Source organism: Desmodus rotundus, chromosome 3 (assembly GCF_022682495.2).
Source record: "Desmodus rotundus isolate HL8 chromosome 3, HLdesRot8A.1, whole genome shotgun sequence".
NCBI classification, from domain to species: domain Eukaryota; kingdom Metazoa; phylum Chordata; class Mammalia; order Chiroptera; family Phyllostomidae; genus Desmodus; species Desmodus rotundus.
Genome location: NC_071389.1, coordinates 20,033,010 through 20,050,907, shown reverse-complemented (window position 1 = coordinate 20,050,907; position 17,898 = coordinate 20,033,010). Strand labels below are relative to the sequence as shown.

The 17,898-nt window shown below is 55.4% G+C and overlaps 4 protein-coding genes across 10 annotated transcripts; 1 reads left to right on the top strand and 3 right to left on the bottom strand.

Moving 5' to 3' along the window:
* The first annotated feature begins 3 nt into the window (after positions 1-3).
* Positions 4-17,581, top strand: TMEM234 (transmembrane protein 234). Of its 4 annotated transcripts, XM_024554515.3 has the most exons (5): positions 4-53; positions 354-505; positions 1,264-1,330; positions 3,427-3,519; positions 3,681-3,995. In XM_024554515.3, the coding sequence occupies exons 1-5, from the start codon at positions 38-40 to the stop codon at positions 3,773-3,775; spliced, it is 423 nt and encodes a 140-aa protein (XP_024410283.2). In that variant the 5' UTR covers positions 4-37; the 3' UTR covers positions 3,776-3,995. The 4 variants fall into 4 exon arrangements, with proteins under 4 accessions (XP_024410283.2, XP_045046718.1, XP_053777584.1 ...); XM_045190783.2 differs by lacking the exons at positions 3,427-3,519; positions 3,681-3,995 and adding an exon at positions 17,050-17,581; XM_053921609.1 differs by lacking the exons at positions 3,427-3,519; positions 3,681-3,995 and adding an exon at positions 5,851-6,674.
* On the bottom strand, positions 4,421-9,143 carry DCDC2B (doublecortin domain containing 2B). The gene is made up of 9 exons (XM_024554511.3): positions 8,893-9,143; positions 7,976-8,027; positions 7,485-7,561; positions 7,113-7,244; positions 6,661-6,807; positions 6,514-6,553; positions 5,555-5,690; positions 5,081-5,184; positions 4,421-4,809 (listed from the first exon to the last, which is right to left on the bottom strand). The coding sequence occupies exons 1-9, from the start codon at positions 9,141-9,143 to the stop codon at positions 4,720-4,722; spliced, it is 1,029 nt and encodes a 342-aa protein (XP_024410279.2). The 3' UTR covers positions 4,421-4,719.
* On the bottom strand, positions 9,612-12,342 carry IQCC (IQ motif containing C). The gene is made up of 5 exons (XM_024554509.3): positions 12,229-12,342; positions 11,622-11,765; positions 11,135-11,399; positions 10,810-10,928; positions 9,612-10,703 (listed from the first exon to the last, which is right to left on the bottom strand). Exons 1-5 carry the CDS (start codon positions 12,304-12,306, stop codon positions 9,891-9,893), a joined length of 1,419 nt encoding a protein of 472 aa, XP_024410277.2. The 5' UTR covers positions 12,307-12,342; the 3' UTR covers positions 9,612-9,890.
* CCDC28B (coiled-coil domain containing 28B) lies at positions 12,550-17,539 on the bottom strand. Of its 4 annotated transcripts, none has more exons than XM_024554514.4 (7): positions 17,476-17,539; positions 16,765-16,842; positions 15,420-15,606; positions 13,827-13,993; positions 13,513-13,706; positions 13,277-13,299; positions 12,550-12,740 (listed from the first exon to the last, which is right to left on the bottom strand). In XM_024554514.4, the coding sequence occupies exons 3-7, from the start codon at positions 15,581-15,583 to the stop codon at positions 12,686-12,688; spliced, it is 603 nt and encodes a 200-aa protein (XP_024410282.1). In that variant the 5' UTR covers positions 15,584-15,606; positions 16,765-16,842; positions 17,476-17,539; the 3' UTR covers positions 12,550-12,685. The 4 variants fall into 4 exon arrangements, with proteins under 4 accessions (XP_024410282.1, XP_024410280.1, XP_024410281.1 ...); XM_024554512.4 differs by having other exon boundaries at positions 16,780-16,842; XM_024554513.4 differs by having other exon boundaries at positions 15,420-15,626; positions 16,780-16,842; positions 17,476-17,538.
* Positions 17,582-17,898: the final 317 nt, after the last annotated feature.

Here is a 17,898-nt window from a genome sequence, read left to right as displayed (position 1 = left end):
CCTTTCATTCCCGGAAGTAGAAGGGAGCAGCGTTGCCATGGCGGTGTCTTTCGGTGTGTAGACGACCCATCCTCTCCGTGGACTTCTCACACCCCCAGAGCCCCATATCCCAGAGTCCATTTCCTACTCCATTTCATCACCTAACTCAGATCCCTGCCACAAGCCCGAACCCCGGGCTCTTGGATCCATCTCCCCGGCCTTCCGGGATCTGTCCGACCCGCCAGTTTCATCCGAAAGCGAACGAGGGCTGTGGGGGCGGCTAGCTGGGGATGGGAGGCCGGAGGCTGGAGGCTGGCGGGCCCGGCGAACTGCCATTTGGTGGCCGGGAGAGGGTCACTCGCATCTTCATCCAGGGCAGGTGCTGGCTCTGGTGCTTGTGGCCGCTCTGTGGGGCGGCACACAGCCGCTGCTCAAGCGGGCCTCCTCCCGCCTGCAGCCGGTTCACGAGCGGACCTGGGTCCGGCAGTTGCTGCAGGAGATGAAGACCCTCTTCCTGAATATCGAGGTGCGTCTGTGAATGACCTCTCGGGGTAGCCGCTAAGAATTTGATCTCTGGAGTCAGACAGGTCTGGGTCAGAATCTGCACCCAACCACTGACTCACTGAAAGCTCTTGGAAAAGTCACTTGTCTTCCTTGAGCCTCATTTTCATCATCTGTAGGATGGGAATAATAATAATGGTGAGCATCTTAAAGCACAGTTGTGAACACTGAGGTGAAGCCCATAAGTAACTTAGCATTGGGCCTAGCACACAATTAGTGCTCAATCTATGACTGCGATTTAACATTTTTATTATGGTGATTCAACAGATGGTTTCAGAGGGAGGGCTTGGGGCTCAAATTTCCCTAGGGAGGGAGCATAAGGAGGGATGTGGAGAAATACCTCTGACCCCAAGGCTGCCAGTCTAGGTATGTGGGAAAGACAAGACAGACACAGCCACCTGGCAGGGCTAAGGTCTAGGAGAGGCACAGATAAAGTGCTGCATGAGTCCAGAGGAGGCAGGTTGGACCTAGGGGACTCGGGAAGGCTTCTTGGAGGGAGTGAGATTGGCATTCAGGGACTTGCAGGGCTGAGGGAGAGGGCATTCCGGGCAAAGACAGTCAGTGAGTTCCCCTCTGCCCTGGAAGGGTCCTTTTCAGAGGGCTTAGTTCCGTGGGTCCTTGTAGCTATTCCTCCCTCCAAGGCAAGGCATTTCTAGGAGCTAAAAGATGGCAGTGCTGCTCAGCCAAGCCATCCCACTGACTTCAGATTTCTTCTGTTTCCAGTACCTGGTGCCCTTTTTTCTCAACCAGTGTGGCTCCCTTCTCTACTACCTCACCTTGGCATCAACAGGTGGGTCTCTGGCTTAGAACAGTTGTGCTTACTGGTGGAGGCCACTCATGAGTCGTTTTGGGGAGGGTGCCTGTAACACCTTGTTTCCCCGAGTGAAGGAGAGTCCACCGTCTCCGGTTCTCCCTTTGCACCCCCTTCTCTGAGCTGCGGAGGCACAGCGGGCTGGTTGTGAGTACGCTGCCAGGCACTGGAGTTGGTTTGAAGTCTGGCAGTTTTGTGCAGCAGCAGAGGAAAAAGGCAGGCTCATTTTGCAATTCATTTCACCTGTCTTAAGACCTACATAGCATGTCAGTGTAGAAGTTTTTGAAGCCATGTATTACCTAAAGTCTATGTTTCTGAATGTTGCTATGAGAAGTCCCCCTGCTGTAGTTTCACCCCCCCACCGAGTTTCACCCAGGCCCCCCAGGGTCTTGAAGGGAGTTTGGGCCCCAAATAGCTTTGGGGAACCCCTCAGAAACCATGGGAAGAAGGGTGAGAGGATAGGCTAATCTCCAGACCTGCCTCCTCGGCTTCAGCTAGAGTCACTGTACTTTTCATCCCTTTTACATTTTGGGCTCCTCATAGTGCTTCACTTGAAAGTTTGAAAGCCTCTGGAGAGCTGACCGCACTGAGCCATTTACCAAGTTTTGAGCAAATTGCAGCTTTAGGACCCGGTTCTCACCACCGACTCTGCTCCTGTCCTTTAACATCCAGCCATTCTAATAATCAGAACAGTGGTCACTGTTAAGCATTTCCTTTCAGCTTCAGCCAGGGCCTATAAGTGCATTACCGTATTTCACCTTACAGCAACCCCATTGTAAGGAGGTGTCATCTTGCTATCACTATTTTACGTGTGGGGAACAGGCTCAGAGTGTCTGAGTGACCTAAGATTAGTTAGGGAGACCGATGTCTGCCCCACTGCAGTGCCCTCGCCCTTCCACCCGCCACAGCGGCCCCACCCCCACCTACTGTCGCAAGCCAGTGGTCAGCAGCCACAGCACTCAGTGAAAGGTGTATAAGCCTAAGGAAGCATCTCCGAGGTAGTAGGAGTTGTGTCAATCTCTTGGATGGGTAATGTCAGCTATCGTGGGGCCTTGGAGGGGATGAGGAGCAAGACAGTTCTCTCCTCCTCCACCTGATGTGGGTGAGGCCTGGGAGTGCTGGGAAAGAATGTGCTAGGGGCCTACCTGAGCACCCCAGTCTTCCTGGCCATTGTGGGTCTGTCTTGTAAATAAGTAACTCAGCTTCTGATATATCCTTGTGTTTTGTTTGTTTTGTTTTGGTGTGTGTGTAGTGAGAACACTTAATGTGAAATCTACCCTCTTAGCAAATTTTGATGTGTAATTTAAGTGTAATACACTTTAAGTTAACCGTGTTAACTCCATTAGTCTTTTCCAAGTTTGTTTATTGGGAGTCACCTCCTTGGAGCTTCAAAACTAAGGTACGGATCCTGGGCTTTGGTGACCTCTACCTAAGGTCCAGCCCTGCGAGGTCTGTTCTGAACAGAGATGACTGGCCTCCTACCTCTGATATCTTTTTCTCTTCTTTACCTCTGGAAGGCCCGGGCCAGCGCTGAGACATGGTGTGCTTCCCCTGCTGTTTTGAGTTGTTCATATCCGTTCGTTCAGTAAGGGCACAGCTTTGCAGTCAGGCAGACCTTGGTTTGAGTCCTCAGTTTGCCTCAATTTATGTGATTTCTTTGAGCCTGTGTTTCCTTACCTGTGCAAAACAACGGCAGTGCTTTCCTTGCTGTGTGGCTGTGAAGATTACGTGTGGTGTGCGCACAAAGCACCTGGCGTACCTGATGGCGGCTGTGTTTGGCATCACTGCGGTCCTTCTGCTGCGTGCTGATGGCCTCGTGATCTCAGGAGCCGTCTCTGAGTGCAGAGACCTCTTCCTTAGCAGCACCCCGGGCGCCCGAACCCTTGTAGCACAGGTCTTCACGCTGGAATCCTGAGGGAGCACTGAGTTTGGAGTCGGGACACCTGACCCCACCTGGGGAATGAGGTCTCTAGATATCTTTTTTTAAAGGCCCTCTTGACGATGAAATGAAAGTGTTTTGTGCTCGGAAAGGCATTTTTTGCCTCGCAGTAATTCTTTTCAATCTGATCGCTCAGATCTGACCCTAGCTGTGCCCATCAGTAACTCTCTGTCCATCGTCTTCACACTGGTTGTCGGGAAGGTTCTTGGAGAGGATATTGGTGGAAAACGTAAGTCAGGCCACCGTAGGTGTGGGAAGCAGCTACTGGGTTAGTTCCTTCCCAGAGCCATCTCCCGTGGGCGGGCGAGGAGAGGACCTTCCCCCAGCCCTGCACCAGCTCTGCTGGCGCGGCTGGGCTCAGTGCCACTCGAATTCTACCCATTATCCCAGGAACATTCGCAGGCATGGTGCTCACCATGGCCGGAATTACACTCTGCATCACAAGCTCAGTGAACAAGACCCAGGAACAACTGTCCACCCTTTAAGTGGGCCAACGCCACTCTCCAGCTCTGCCGTCTCCAGGAAGTCTGTTGGGCCATGAGGTGCAGCCAGTGGGCAGATGGACCTAGCACTTCCCCACTGTGAGCCTCAGCTTCCTCATCTCTTATGGGGATAACAGCTACCTCGTGGATCACAATAAGAGAACCAGAGTGAAAGGGTTTTGTAACTTTAAAGGGCTGTTCAATGGCTAGGATCTAGCACAATGACTTCACACTCTCCCAGCAACCTTCCTGCTGTCATGTCAGGCCCCAGCCCAGCCACTGTTACTCTGACCTGCCCTGGACTATCACGGCAGCAGGGTTGGCGGACTGCACAACCCCAGCTGCATGGACGGGGCCAGCTCCAGTCTTTGAGCCAGAAATGTAAACAGCAGGCCTGCAGGACCCCGTCAGAAACCTTGGCTGGTGGTGGGGGAAACCGAGGAGAGGAAGGTGCATCAGAATGGCAGATGTAGGGAAGAGGGGCTGGCTGCTGGCCTTGCATATCCCACCCATGGGGTGGGTGGCAATCCCCAACAGTCCGCCCCTCTCAAACAGAGAGACGACTGTGAGCCCCAGCACTGCCCAACTCCAGCATTTTGCGTAATGCCTGGTGAGTGGTAGCCTGTAATAAATCTGTAGTAAACAAGCGGAAGTAAGTATTCTTTTATTGTGACAGACCCACTCTCAAGTTTGTGGTCTCTCCCCCAAGCTCAGCTGGCTACCTCTTTCTGTGGCCAGAGAACCTCATAAGGAAATGACCTGCTCTGCTCAGAGAGGAAAGGACGATTGGGCTGTGGGTTTAGGAAGACTGCAGAGGGTCTGAGGGGACTGAAGTACCCTATGGGTCCAGGGGAGGCACTGCCTCCTCCAGTACAGGTTGCTGGGGGCTGAGGACAAAATGTGCTGCAGAGTGGCAGTCCCCCGTTACTGGCTGGGACTGCTGGCCCTCAAGATGGCAGAGCAGGTGCTGAGGTTGAGACAGCAGCCCCAGCCCCAGGCTGGTTTTCCAGGGTTTCTTCCACTATCTGTGCCGCCCTCTGGATGAGGAGAAAGGCCATACAGGGTGGGCCATTAGCATCCCACCTCCAGCCTCTAGCCCTCAGCCAAGTCTCCCAACCCCAGGAAGGGAAGAGACTTTAGAAATTAGGATCTGCCCTCTGCTTAACACGGTAGGAACTGGAGCATTGAGATGTTAGGAGGTCCGCTCCAAGTCGCAGGGGAAGAACTGTCCCTGGCACCCAGGGCTGACAGTTTCTGTCCAGCCAGGACGCTTCCTGTCCCAACATAATGTGTCCAGCCCCAGCCCACCTGATCCAGGGGTTCCTCTGTCCAGGTGTCTTCATCATCTGCTACTTCCCGGGCCCCTTCTGTCTCCTTTCTTGGGTGGGGAGCCCTGTACACTCCCTTAACTCCTGATGAGGGAGGGCAGCGTTAGCTGATTCCCAGGCTGAGGAGTGCTCAGGGCTCTTTCCCTTGACCTCCTGTATCAGCCTCTTCCCCTGCGTTTTGCTCCACATTCCTCGTTACCTTGGAGCATGGCAGGGTAGTTCAGAAGCAGGCCTTTGGCCCCCATCCCCGTCCCTTCCGACCCCTGAAGTCTCATTTCCTTGAGTTTCCATGTGCTTGTTTTCACATGCCAAGTCCCTGCAAAGGGGCCAGGAACTCGGACAGCTCAGCGGAGGTCGGGGCCAGCTCCATCCCTGGGCATTCTGCCCCCATGGACCGTCCTGTGTCCCAGTGAGAAGGTGGCTGGGGAGAGCCTGGGTCCCAGGGTCCCCTCACCTGATGGAAATGAGAAAGTGGGGAACATGCTTCTTGGCTGAATAGCCTGCTGGCGTCTGGCATAGAAAGCAGATGTCTCAGTTTGGCTTGGTTCCTTTGGAGAGGGCTGGGTTGCCTGTGCCCTGTGGCCATGGGCCTGTAGATGGGACACTGAGCTTGGGCCGTGGGCACTGGCTGTTCTTACCTTCTCTACTACCAGTCCAGGCTTGAATGTCCCTGGTGCCCATGGGAGCTTTGAGAGAAGCTGTGCATCTTCACAGGCTGCATCCACCCTCTCTGCTCCCTCTTCCCATCAGGCTGCCTTGTCCAGGGACAGAGCAGTTGGTGCCTGGCGCTCAAGAAGCCCAGGGAGTCACGCTGTGTCGCCCTCCCCCCCTCCCCCCCCGCACCGATGCTCACTGGCTCATCTGATGGGAGAGCTCTGGCCTGGGGTAAGATGTGGGGGGGTGGGCAGGGCAGGATAGATAACCTCTCTGGGACCCTGCAATGACAGATATGCCACTTGTCTTTCCCAACCTTGAGCCTGGCGTTAGGTCCAGGAAGTCAGAGTCCTGAAGATGCTCATAGAGCCTGGATGAGCCGACTTTCAGCCCAGCTCCTGGTCTGGCCCCTCCCACTCAATAACTGTGTCACCCTGAGCAAATTACCTCACTCCTTTGGACTTCAGTCTCACCTCTGGAAACGGGAATAACAACCTCTCTTGTGGTGCCCTCTCCCTTCTACCTCTTCTTCCCCCAAGGTATGTTTCCTCTGCCTTTCTCTCTCCTAAGCTCCAAGGGCCTGTCTACTACCTCTCGAGCTTTCTAAATAACTTTCTCTTAAAAAAAAAAAAAAAAATCTCTTTCACAAGATCATTGAGAGGATGCAGTGAGGTAAGGACAGAGCCCGAGCTGCAGGGGGAGCCAGCCAGTCACTGTCCTTCCTCTCCCCTACTGTCTTTGGCCTCTCACATCACCTACCCCCTGCTCGTGGGGCCTAGGTTTTGGGTCTCGGGGATGCCTGTAATGAAAAAGAAAAAGCTGGTAGTAGGCAGACGAGGACCTGGAGTCGAGGACCTGGAGACCTCCACTCTAACCAGCTGCCCTGCCCACCGCACACATACATACCAGCAGCCCCTGGGCAGTGAGGGACTAGGCACCAGCAGCTCCAGATAGGGGAGGGCCTTGAACTCATCTTCCCCAACAGCCACATAGTAACGGCCACTCACCAGTGCCTCCCTTGCTGACAGTGGGAGCCCCTCCAGGGTGCAGAGTCTGGGAGAGAGGCAAGAGGAACAGGACTGGTGGACAAGATGCTCTTCATATTTGGCAAACTATGAGGGGTGGGCACAGCTACTCCAAGGTGTCCTTTGGCCACTAGCCCCTTGGGCACCAGGGCCAGTCACCTCGGCTCTGCCCTGGCTCCAAGAACTGGGCTGGAAGAGCCTCTCCCTGTGGCACAGAAGGAAATCCCGCTTGGGGAAGTGTGCTTCTTTTTGCCTTTTCATCCGTAGGGACAGCCAGAACCAGTAAGGAGGCTCCCTTTGGAGACTTTGGGGAGCCCCGGGCCCCATACTCACTTGCACACAGCCCCAATCCGTAATTTGGCCTTCTCGGTCAGGAGCTTCAACACTGTCTCCCAGTCCTCATTGGCAGCCTGGGACAGCTTCAGGCCAAATGGGGGACTTAACAGGTCCCCATTCCTGAACACACTGGGACAAAGAGCAGCCTGGTAAGGGGAAGGGTCCCCAGAATTTCCTACGTGTGAAAGGAAGAAGGGGGCACGGGCCAGAAGGCGGTTCAGGAACCAATGCATTGGTCCATTTTCACCCAGCAAGCATGTTGGACTTTTTATAACCAGGGACCAGGGACTCCTGGAACAAACCTACTCACATTTTCTTGGTCTCACTGAAACAAAATTCTATGTTTCTTCTCTCAACACCAGCACTTACTGGATATAGCAGGGGGAACCTGCAGGTAGCCTCCGTCCAAGGGCCCCATCACCTGGGTGCTGAGTCACAGGACAACCCTGAAAGCCAAGTCAAGCAAGAGTTGAGGCCTTTGGTCAGGGGTGGGTCAGTGCAAGTGGGCAGGTGAGGGAAAAGAACCAGACGGGGGCTGGAGAGGAGGCAAGGAGGGATGAGACTAGTCACACCTTTACCAAATGGTGCTTCAAACTCCCTAAGTCACATTCTAAGCACCCCTGCCCCATGCGTTTTACAGCTTCTCTTTCCTTGGGGACCACAGCCTGAAGACAAAGTGAAAGGCTGGGAAAGGAGCAAGGGGGTAGTGTCTTGAAATCTTACACCCAGGAAGCACACCAGCTAGTCCAGAGTAGGTGTGGAGACTGCCCGCCATGGGACTGGCAGATTCTGCCCTTCCTAGGGCCCCTGGCTCCCCAGACTAAATTGGGGGCAATCCCAGGAGGAGTGGGAAGACTTACAGGTAGTCTGCTGCTTTTCCCACCTCGATCCTTCCCTCCAGGGGGTGAATAGCTGAAAGGACAGGTAGGTCACAAGTCATCTTGGGGAGCCTGGTAGCTGCCAGAGTTTGGGGCTGGAGTCTAGCTCATCCCTTCCCATTGGAACAGTTCCAGTCATCTCAGTCCAGAATCAGATGCTGGCCATTGAACCTGCCTTAGTGTCCTGAGTTAGGCTAACACAAACCATAAGATTAAAGGTTGAAACTAGTTCATTAAGCATCCTACTGATGTCAGAAATTTCCTCATTCACGAGGTAGGTGGTTTTATCTCCTGTATGAAATTCAGAGTGACTCACCTATAGAAGTGACAAAGCCCAGGTTCTAAGTCTGTCTAGCACCCAGCCCCTTGCTCCTCACAGCACAGCAAGTGACCTCAGCTGAGAGCCGAGTTGGGCCTGGAAGCCAGATCTGAGTTAGGAGCTCAGATACCCAAATTCTTCTCCCATCTTGGAAGGCACAGCTCCATCCTGCAAAGGGGAATGACCCCAGCCTAATGCAGAGTATGGGATGCCTAGACGGGGCAGAGTGGAGTGATGGATAAACTTAGAGTGTTTGGTGGTGGTAGAAGACGCAGTTAGGAAGAGCCTTTGGTAAAAGGGGCTCAGGCTGCAGAACGTTTTCCTTCCCACAGGCTGGTCCTGGCTGTGATGAGCACAAACGTCAGTATCAGACTTCAACCTAAACTCTGGCTCCACTATTTGTTACTTAATTTCACTGTCTTGATCTCCCCTTGTAAAGAATTGGGGCAAGACCAGCCCCTTCGTAGGGTTGCTGCCCTCCAAGACAGCGCATAAAGCACCTGCACATAGTAAGTACTGAACACGAGCTATTGCTGTTACATCCCTCCCTAGGCTCTCTGATCAACCCCAGCCCACTCACTGGAGCTTGCAGAATCTTTCAAAGCCAGCAGCCACGTACTGCCCTCCGTTCTGCAGGTCGGCCAGGTCGGTGACACGGTGGCCATGACAAGGCGTGTAGAGGGCACGCACAGCCAGTGAGGCCTGCACAGCTGATGTTACCTCACTGAGGAAGGCCTCCATGGTGGGGAAGCGGCGCTGAGAGACCACCAGCTGGCGGCCTGGGCAGAAAGGGTCCCCATTCCGGTATACCACTATCCTCTTGGCTGCCATAGTGTGCTCTCAGTTGGAGACGCAGAGCTGTTGCCAGGCAACTAAGGCAGGCCTGGGAGCAGTGCCAATCGGAGGTGGAGGCCTGGCCTCTCAGGAGCGCAGGGAGAGCCTCAGCAGGAAAACTTAAGTAGAGTCAAGATCTCATTCAATCTGCCCTTGGAGCGGGGGGGATTCACCAGAGTAGAGAGGGTGTGATCACTATACATGGAGGCAGACACTGGGGCCCAGTGGGAGAGGCACTGGTGCAGAGCACACTGAAATACAGGTGGTCCAGTACTGGAAGGATGGAGGGCTTCTCAGAACCTCCCTGCCACTCTACAGCCCAAGGGCTGAGCTCAAAGGAGGATCAGCTCTGGAGTCTGCTCCCAGCCAGCTCTGGGGCAGATACCCCAGGCTAGTAAGAAGTGACAGGAAGGCCCCGAGTCTATCCTTACCACAGGCACAAGATGAATGCAACCAGGCTCAGAATCCAAGAAAAACCTTTATTCTCCATGTCTCCCACTTACCATAAGATTAACCAGGTAACTCCCTGTTCGGAATTCACACTGAGCCACAGGCAGAGGATGAAAGCATGTCCTTCACCCTCCTCTCCCTGTACTGGTGCCAGCTTTTTGCTCCAGCAATTCTTGGCCCCACTGGCCACAAGGGAGGGGTAGGAGGTAGAGCTGGTACCAGAGATCAAGGATGAGGACCTGTCTCCTTGCCCTTTCATAGCATCTCCCTTTGGAACCTGTGCCTCCCCAGGGACTAGCCTGGTGGTCCTGTTTTCCACAGCTTGCCCCTCCAGTGGTTCTCTCCTATGCTGTCTGACCCTGTGGAAGACAGTTTTTCAGGTGGCCTTGATCTCCACGATCCAGTTCTCTGGTTTTTCCATCCTTCAGAGCTGGGCTCCTCGGAAGCTCTATCTCTGGAGCTGTTATTACTGGGAGCCTGGCCCTTGGGTGGTTTAGTCTTCCAGAGATCCCGTCTACCATGTTCTGCCAAAGTCCCATCCCAGATGACACGGTCTTCTGAGAGGTCCAACTCTCGTGGCCTAGCCCTTTGGCACTCAGGCTTTTTGTGGTCTGGCCCTCTGGGAGACCTTTCTTCAATCTTCGGGTCTACATGGGGTGTGGGAAGCTGTGTTCTGGCCTTTCCAGAACAGGGGCCCTGAGGCTTGAGGCCTTTAGGGGTCTGGTCCTCCAGGAGTTTCCTCAGCTGCAGGCAGGCCCCTCCAAAGGTCTGGTGCCTGTGGTGTGGCTCTTTGGCAAGCCTATTCTCCATGGCCTGGTTAGCTGACGGTATGGGCAGCTGTGGTCCAGCCCTCCTGTGGCATGGGTCCCTGTACTTGTTCCTGACAGTGGCTTCATCTGTAGTGGCCCATCTTTCTGGGGATTTGTGGGGTTGTGACTTGGGCCTCCAGCAAGAGGCATCTGCATGGCCTGGCTCTCCAGTGGTTCTGTCTCTGCAGCACTGGTCTTCCAGTGGTGGGCCTGGTTGTGACCCAGCTCTCTCCCAGGCCTGTCCCCTGTGGTCTGGGCTCGCCTCTGGGGATTGCAGTGTCTGTCTGAGAGTTAGGTACTGTTGGGGAAGAGAACAGACACTGTACCGGGCAGGCCGGAGTGGGCATGGCAGGAGGCGTCTCTTGGCCCTGAATGTGCACAGAGGGGTCCAAGTTAGCGCTTACCTCCTTACGGCTATTGATGGCCTGCTGTAGCCAGAGCAGCTCCATGGCCAAGTGGCTGCGGCGGTACTGGAGCTCTTGGAGCTCAGCTGGGCAGTGGGGCAGTCCTGGACCTGCAGCTTCTTCGAAGGAGGGAGGAAAGAAAGAGAAAGCCTGAGGGGTAGACCCTGGGCACTGGCCTAGCGGTAGACCCTGGGACCCTCCCCCTGCCCATGAGTAGCCCTCAACCAGGCAGAAGGAAGAAGGAAAGGGATCCTTTCACTTTTCAGGCGGGAAAGCTGAGGCTCAGAGAAGGTCAGGGGCTTGCCTTGATCTAGCAGAGACGAACCTGGGTTCTTCATCCTTGACATGTCTTTGGTCTTCTCTTGGCTGGGTTTCCTGGTTTTCCTGCTTTGCTCATCCTGAAGCCACGGGCTGTCGTCTCTGCAGGGAAGACTCTCCGAGTTTGTTGAGCTCTCTCCTGACTTCTTCAGCATCATCTTCTCCGGGACAACTTCTCTCTCAGGCTCCTTCCGTGAGAAGCAGCTCCATAGTTCCTGTTCTGGCTTTGGTACTCTCTCTCTGGCTTTCCAGGTCTGGTGGGATTTTGCCTTCTGAGCAATCAGTCAGAGAGGTATGAGAACCGCAGGGCTAAACCCTCCAAATACCTGAGTGCCAGGTTTAGCTTACAAGTTGGTGGGGGTTCAGGATTTGGGTGTGAGAAGGTAAGTCTGCTGCCTGTTCCATCAAGAAAAGCTCGTCAGCAGGAAGGGTGGATTCTACCATTCCCTCGAACCCCCCACCCAGGTCCCTCCTCCCTCTAGGATGTGTACTACCTGTGGAAGAAACTGAGGTCTGGGAATCCAGCCGTCAGTCCACTGCAGTGTGCCCACATCACCCTCGAGCTCTCGTACAACAGCCTCATACTCAGCCCGCAGACTCTGGAACTGTCGTCGGACCAGAAAACCCCGGGCGCAGGCCTGGTGTGGAAAAGGAGGGGAAAGAAAACCCTCAAGATTGCAAAGGTGGGGGCATCTTTAGGGATTTTCCCAGGGAGGTCATCCCAGTGGCTGCAAGAGGGGACCCAGCCTCGGGAAAAGAGTAAGTGATGCTCCGCGCTGGGGCTCCGGGGCTTCAAGGGAGCATGTTGGGCTGCGTCCCTCTTTTCGATTTAAGGCCCTTGCTACCATTTCCCTACTGCCGCAGGAGCGTGTGGTGGGAGCGGCGGGTGGTAGTGCCGCGGGGGGGGGGGGGGGGGGGGGGGGGGGGACAGAGGACAGAGTCCGTGAGTGCCAGCATTATTCAGCGCAGTGGGGATGGGCCGATGTCTCCTGAGGTGGGCACGCAGATAGGTAACTAGACGGAATAGCCCCATCTCATTTGAAGGTCCCAGCCCGAGATCCCATGGGCGGTAATCACGTGCGCCCGCCGGCCGCCCCGCACCTGCAGCACGACCACGTTCCGCACCAACTGCTCCCGCTCCATCGGATGCCAACTGCCGGCGCCTACACAGGGCGTCATAAGTCCGCGCGCCGGCCAGCGTAGGCTCCGCCCCGCCCCGCCGTCTCCATGGTGACCGTCTCTTGGTCACCAGCTTAGGCTGGAGGCATGCGAGCGCCAGCCCCCACCCCCCGGAGCTGCAAAGGAGGGTCCAGGCACAGCCTGACCGCCCAAACCAAAAGTGTGCCGCGCAGGGGTGTATTCACAGCGGCTGGGGCGCCCCAGCAGAGTAAAGATGCAGTGAGGAGACGGAGGACACGGAGCCGCTTTCTTTCTGGTTTAATTCCATCTAATGCCCCCCTCCCCATAGCACCTGGGGGGCTGCAGAATATACAGTCGAGTTCATAAAAAGTCACAGTTTTAAGGGAATGAGAGGGGCAGCCTGGGCTGGGTCCGACATCTACACAGCTGCCTGTTCCTCGGGCTCCGCGTTCTCGGCCAGGTGCAACTTCTGTCTGTGTCAGTCAAGGATCGGCTGCTTTAGACCCATCTTTCCAGCCCCGTCTTCCCGTCCCGCACAGGCTGTTTGCTCCAACTGCGAAAAGGGGCTGCGCAAGGGACTCTGGGGTGGTCCTGGGTCTGAGGTTGCAGTCCTCGCCTGCCCTTCTTGCTAGGTGGCTTACCCCATCACCTTTTGGTCTAAATTATATAAATCATATTTCTGACTAGGATTAGTAATCTAAGTCGGTGACAATAATTGTTGCGTGCTGAAAGATTAGGAAGCCACTAGAAGCTTTGCCATGGATTAGTGTCAAGATTTCAATAAGTAGGTAAAATGTATTTCCTGCAACCAGCTTTCTCCTAATACTTGGGAAATTCTTCCTGCACTCCTTTTCTTGGGTGGGGTCAGCCCGTGGTTAATTCTGACTCAGTGGGACACAAAGGTGTGGAGACACTGGCTCTAAGTAAATACTCCTGGATGGCGGTGGGGAAGAGGAAACTGGGAGGCACATACACACGTACACACTATCGGGTCCCCTGGAAAGGATACATAGAATTACTAAGATCTTCCAGCTGTGGAGAGAGAGAGAATTTCCTGTCAGGAGAGGCACCAGGCCGAACCCCAGATGTTCTGGGTGCCATCTTCTAGTGGAGATTGAGGGGCCCAGAGCTCTTAACCTCATGCACCCCAAGCTTTTCACCCAGAGGCCAGTAATGGCCTTAGGAGCATGTACCTCCCCCACCCCTTCACGCCCCCAGGAATCGAAGCACCCAGCCTTGACCCACATTGCTAAGCAGCTGGTCCAGGTTCCGGTCAGCCATGGTCTTCTTCTGCTCCTCAGGCAGCCCCTCAGTGACCCCATCCTCTTCCTCCTCCTCTTCCTCCTCCTCCCCACACACGTCCAGGCTGAAGTGCAGCCGGGCCAGCTTCTCCTGCATTTCCCGCACGTGTTCCAGCTGCTCGAAGGAGCATTCCTTCCCTGGACAGCACCTGAATGAGCCCTGGGAGCGACTCTGGGACCTCGGTCCCAGCCGCCCACCAGAGACCAGGTCCTCCAGCCCCACCCATACACCCTCTAAGCCCAGCTCCTAGGACTCACCGAAGGCCTGCAGCCGGCCTGAGTGGAAGTCATTGAGCAGATTCAGCAGTCCCCCCTCCATCTCATAAACGTCGGTCACTTCAGTCAGGAATGAGTGCTGCAGGGGGGTACCTGCAGAGCCAGCCCCACCTCCAGCCAGCACTGGGCGGCATTTCTCCTTGCCTACCCTGGGGGGTGGACATGACCAATGACCAAGGTCACGGGGTGGGGGCAGCTAGGTACCCCCAGGTCTCTTGTGCCACCTACGTACTAATGCATCTTCCTGTCCACTCACCAACATAAATGGACGCTTGTTCTTGTGGCCCCGCCCTGGACACCAGGACTGGGAAAGGGAAGGGAGCAGGTGAGGAGGGGGTGAGGGAAAGGAGTCAAAATGTCTTTTTCTGCTGCTAGTACAGCCAGAGCTCTGCCTAGAAGGGGGCTCCTGGGTTCCTGTCTGAGCCCCCACTCATTCCTCCTGTGACAATCACTTGTTTTCACTGGTCCTCAGTGAATTGGGGACAGTGACTCCCTTATTGCTCTGAGAGCCATCTTACCTCTCCCCACAATATCTTTCTGCCCATCTTCTATTTAAAAACTTTTGAATTTTCCATTGCCCTCAGGGTAATACTTAAGGACCTTCCCAGCCTGGCACACCCTCCACCCCATTCTCCTGTCGCATTCCTTCCTATTCCTGCCCCAGCCCTGAGCTTCAGGATGCCCACTGTGGCTGTCCCCACACATGCCCTGAGGCAGGGGCTGTCAAAGCCACAGGGAAGCAAAGCAATTGCAGAAAGAACACACATAGACACAGGCACGTTCTAGGGTGGGATGCAGATTCCCACTCATTAAGCCAAGGATAGACATTGACAACGTTATGCTAAGTGAAGTCGGTCAGTCAAAAAAAAGCTGAGAACCACATGATTTCACTCATGTGGGACGTAAAACTGAAACTCCTAGACACAGACAACAGCGTGGTGGTTACCAGAGGGAAGTGTGGGTAGTAGCAGGTAAGGGTAAAGGGGGCCAAAGATGTGGTGACAGAGGATGATTTGAGTTTGGGTGGGTGGTGGGCACACGATCCTATATGTGACACCTATATGATCTTATTAACCAATGTCACCCCAATAAGTTTAATTAAAAAATTAAGCAAAGAATTCGAGTTGTACACCTGAGTATCCCCTTGCCACTCGCTGCTCCACGACACTCCAGGGCCACCAAAGCACCTGTGGTTCGCTGACCCTCCCAGGCAGTACTTTTCTCCCATGAGAATGCCAGGCAAGCCCCTTAGAACATTCTCCCTGTCCAGCACGCTGACCAGCCTCCTCAGCCTCTGACTTCCCGGCAGGCCGTGCTGCTCACACCCTGCTGTGCGCGGTGTCACCACACTGGCCTTTCCCCACACACCCGAGGGTAGGGACTGGGTCTGAGCGTTTGGGTCCTCAGGGGCAACCCCAAGGAAAGTACCAATTATTGCTTAGTGCCCAAAGGCTAAGGCTCCCTTTACCTTCCTGCCCGTAGGGCTCTGCGCAGAGTTAGGGCGCTGCGCAGAGTTAGGGCCCCGCGCAGAGTTAGGGCCCCTCCCTCCCTGCCCTGCTGTCCTTCTGTACCCACCTCTTGAATTTGGCCCTCTGTTTGGGGGACGGCAGATGTGGGAGGCCCAGGGCTAAGGAGCCACTGTGGCTGGTGGGCACAGGGACCCTGCGGAGTGTTCCTGGGGCTGCAGCTGGCTGGGTCAGGCAGGGCTTGGGACTCCTTTTCTTCTTCTTGTCCTCCATTGATGCTGGCTGGGATTCAGGCCCTGAGTGGGAGGCAGCCCCACTGAGATGTGAGGGGCAAAGTCATCCCTTCGCCCGCCAACCCCTGAGAATTTCAAAGGAAGGTCCCCTGTCCAACTATCCTTTAACATCTGTCAGGGTCTCTGTCCCCTCATCTGTCCAGTATGGGCAGAGCCCAATGCCAGCCGCTACAGCTGGGGTCACGGATCCGTATTTGAAGGATCTTCAGAGGCCCGCTCAGGTCCCCACCCCGTCTCCAATGCTGCCTGAAAGGGCTGCTCCCCATTCGATTCTCCTGAGGCTGCTGGAGTTTCCTGCCCCTGTAGCTGAGGGGGCGGGGCTGGCCGAGGAAATGTGGAGGGAGGGACAGTGGATGTGAGCTGGCAGGAGCTCAAAGGATTAGGGGTGTCTTAGCCAGGCACTGTTCTATGTATCAACTGCCTGGGCGACGCTGACAAACCTGGGAGCATCTACATGGGAGGTGACTGACGTGTCGGTACACCAAGCACCAGCCACCAGAGGATGGCTAACAGCGGGAGAAGCCATAGCATGTAGGGCGGGGCGCAGAGTGGGTTTTCCCCCAACCCCCAACCGTAAACACCAGGCAACTCCCAGAAGTTCCCTGGGACATGCTTCCAGCTGCTTCACCCTCCCCACTCAGAAAGTCCCTGCTGGGTTCAGCTGGAGTGGGTGGTGGGAAGCAGCTGGCTGGCTTGGCCTTGACAATGGCTCGCCTGTGACAGGCACTGCTCCGCCTCCAGTGCGACCCTGCCTACAAGCCCAGGTCTGCTGAGGCCCTCCCCAGGGAGGTCTGGGGGCCCTTTCTGTGGGTTTTCCAGAGCTGCTCTTTCCAAGCTGCCGCCACCAAGCCTGATTCTGTACTTTGGGATGGTGGTGGTGCTGGGGGCATAAACCTTTAAATTGGCACCAGGCTGGCTGGCACTGAGGGGTGTGGTGGAGGGGAGACCTGCGGCAGCTTGGGCCAATTAGGGACTTGATAGAAGAACTGGAGTGGGAGCCTTTGCTGCCCGGGAACCTCTGGGGACAACCTAGGATCTATTTCCCACGCTCAACTCCCTAAGCCATGTGCCAAAAGGATAGCTCGGCTCGGGAGCCAGGACCCTAAATGGAGTGCCAGACCGAGTCATTCTGCCCCTCCCCTCCCGCCCCACCCCCCTTACCTTGGGGCGACTGACCTGGAGGTTTGGGGTCTGGAGTGACGCTTGGATGCGGGTTCCTCCGCCCTCGGTACTCTCCTACTGGGAACAGAAGGGGTGGAAGCCTAGCTGGCAGGAGGTAATTTGCATTTAAAGAGAAAGTGACCTTTAGTGCTGGGGACAGAGTAAGATGGGAGAGCGTCCCCACATTTGTTATGCTGTCCCTTTCATGACTTCTCCTCACTTGAACAAGGTGACTTCGATGGTTGTGTGATGGCCATCCCAAGACCTTTTCATTTTTCCCATCAGTTTTGGAGAAAAACTACAGTCTCACAAAATGGTGGTGGCTTTGTGAGAAAGAAGAATGGAAAGGGGGAGAAGAAAGAGGAAAAGAACAAACATGCAGTACAGGAGCGGCAGCAGCAGCAGGAAGAAACTTCAAGACAAACATCAATCAAGGGGAGCCCAGGTCTCCTGTTAAGCACTTTATGGTCATTTGACCCTCAGCAACCCCGACGAAAGACACTGTCCTCGTCTGGTTTTACTGAAAGCCAACAATAGTCTTTCAGGGCAACAGCGCTCCTCCCACCATACCAGGCACCTCCTCGCTGCTAAGTGTTGGGGGCTGAACTCAGTCTCTGAGGAAGTGCTGGGTCCAAACCCGCCTCCCTCCCCACCCCAGGCCCAGGAGACCCTTGTGGAGAGCATCAGGTGAGTGGAAACGGGGGAGATTACCGGGTGCTTGACTGCAACGGCTCCCGTCCCACCGGGGAAGCCTGAGTGGGTGAGGGAGGCTGACCCTGTGCTGCTGGTGCTGCCCCAGGTGGGAGGAGGGGGGCAGATCAGTGGGGCAGCTATTTAAAGACCTGGCCTAGGCTTCCAGCTCAGGTCCTCAGAGAAGCATCTGATGCAACAGGAGACGGGCATTTTCTCCGCCAGGCTGCCCTGCGGTCTCAAATAACTCCCACAGGGCAACCGCACAGCTGCCCCACCCCTTCCCCTACTGCTGGGCAGGAGCCACTTCCCAGGGCCTGAGCCTCAGGCTGAGCTAGGGAGGGTCAGGCCCTGCTTCCGCTGGCTCCTGGTGTGCAGGACTCTTCCTAGTGCTTCCAACGCCCTGACTGCTCCAGAAGGGGGGACGTTAACCGAGTGCTTTTT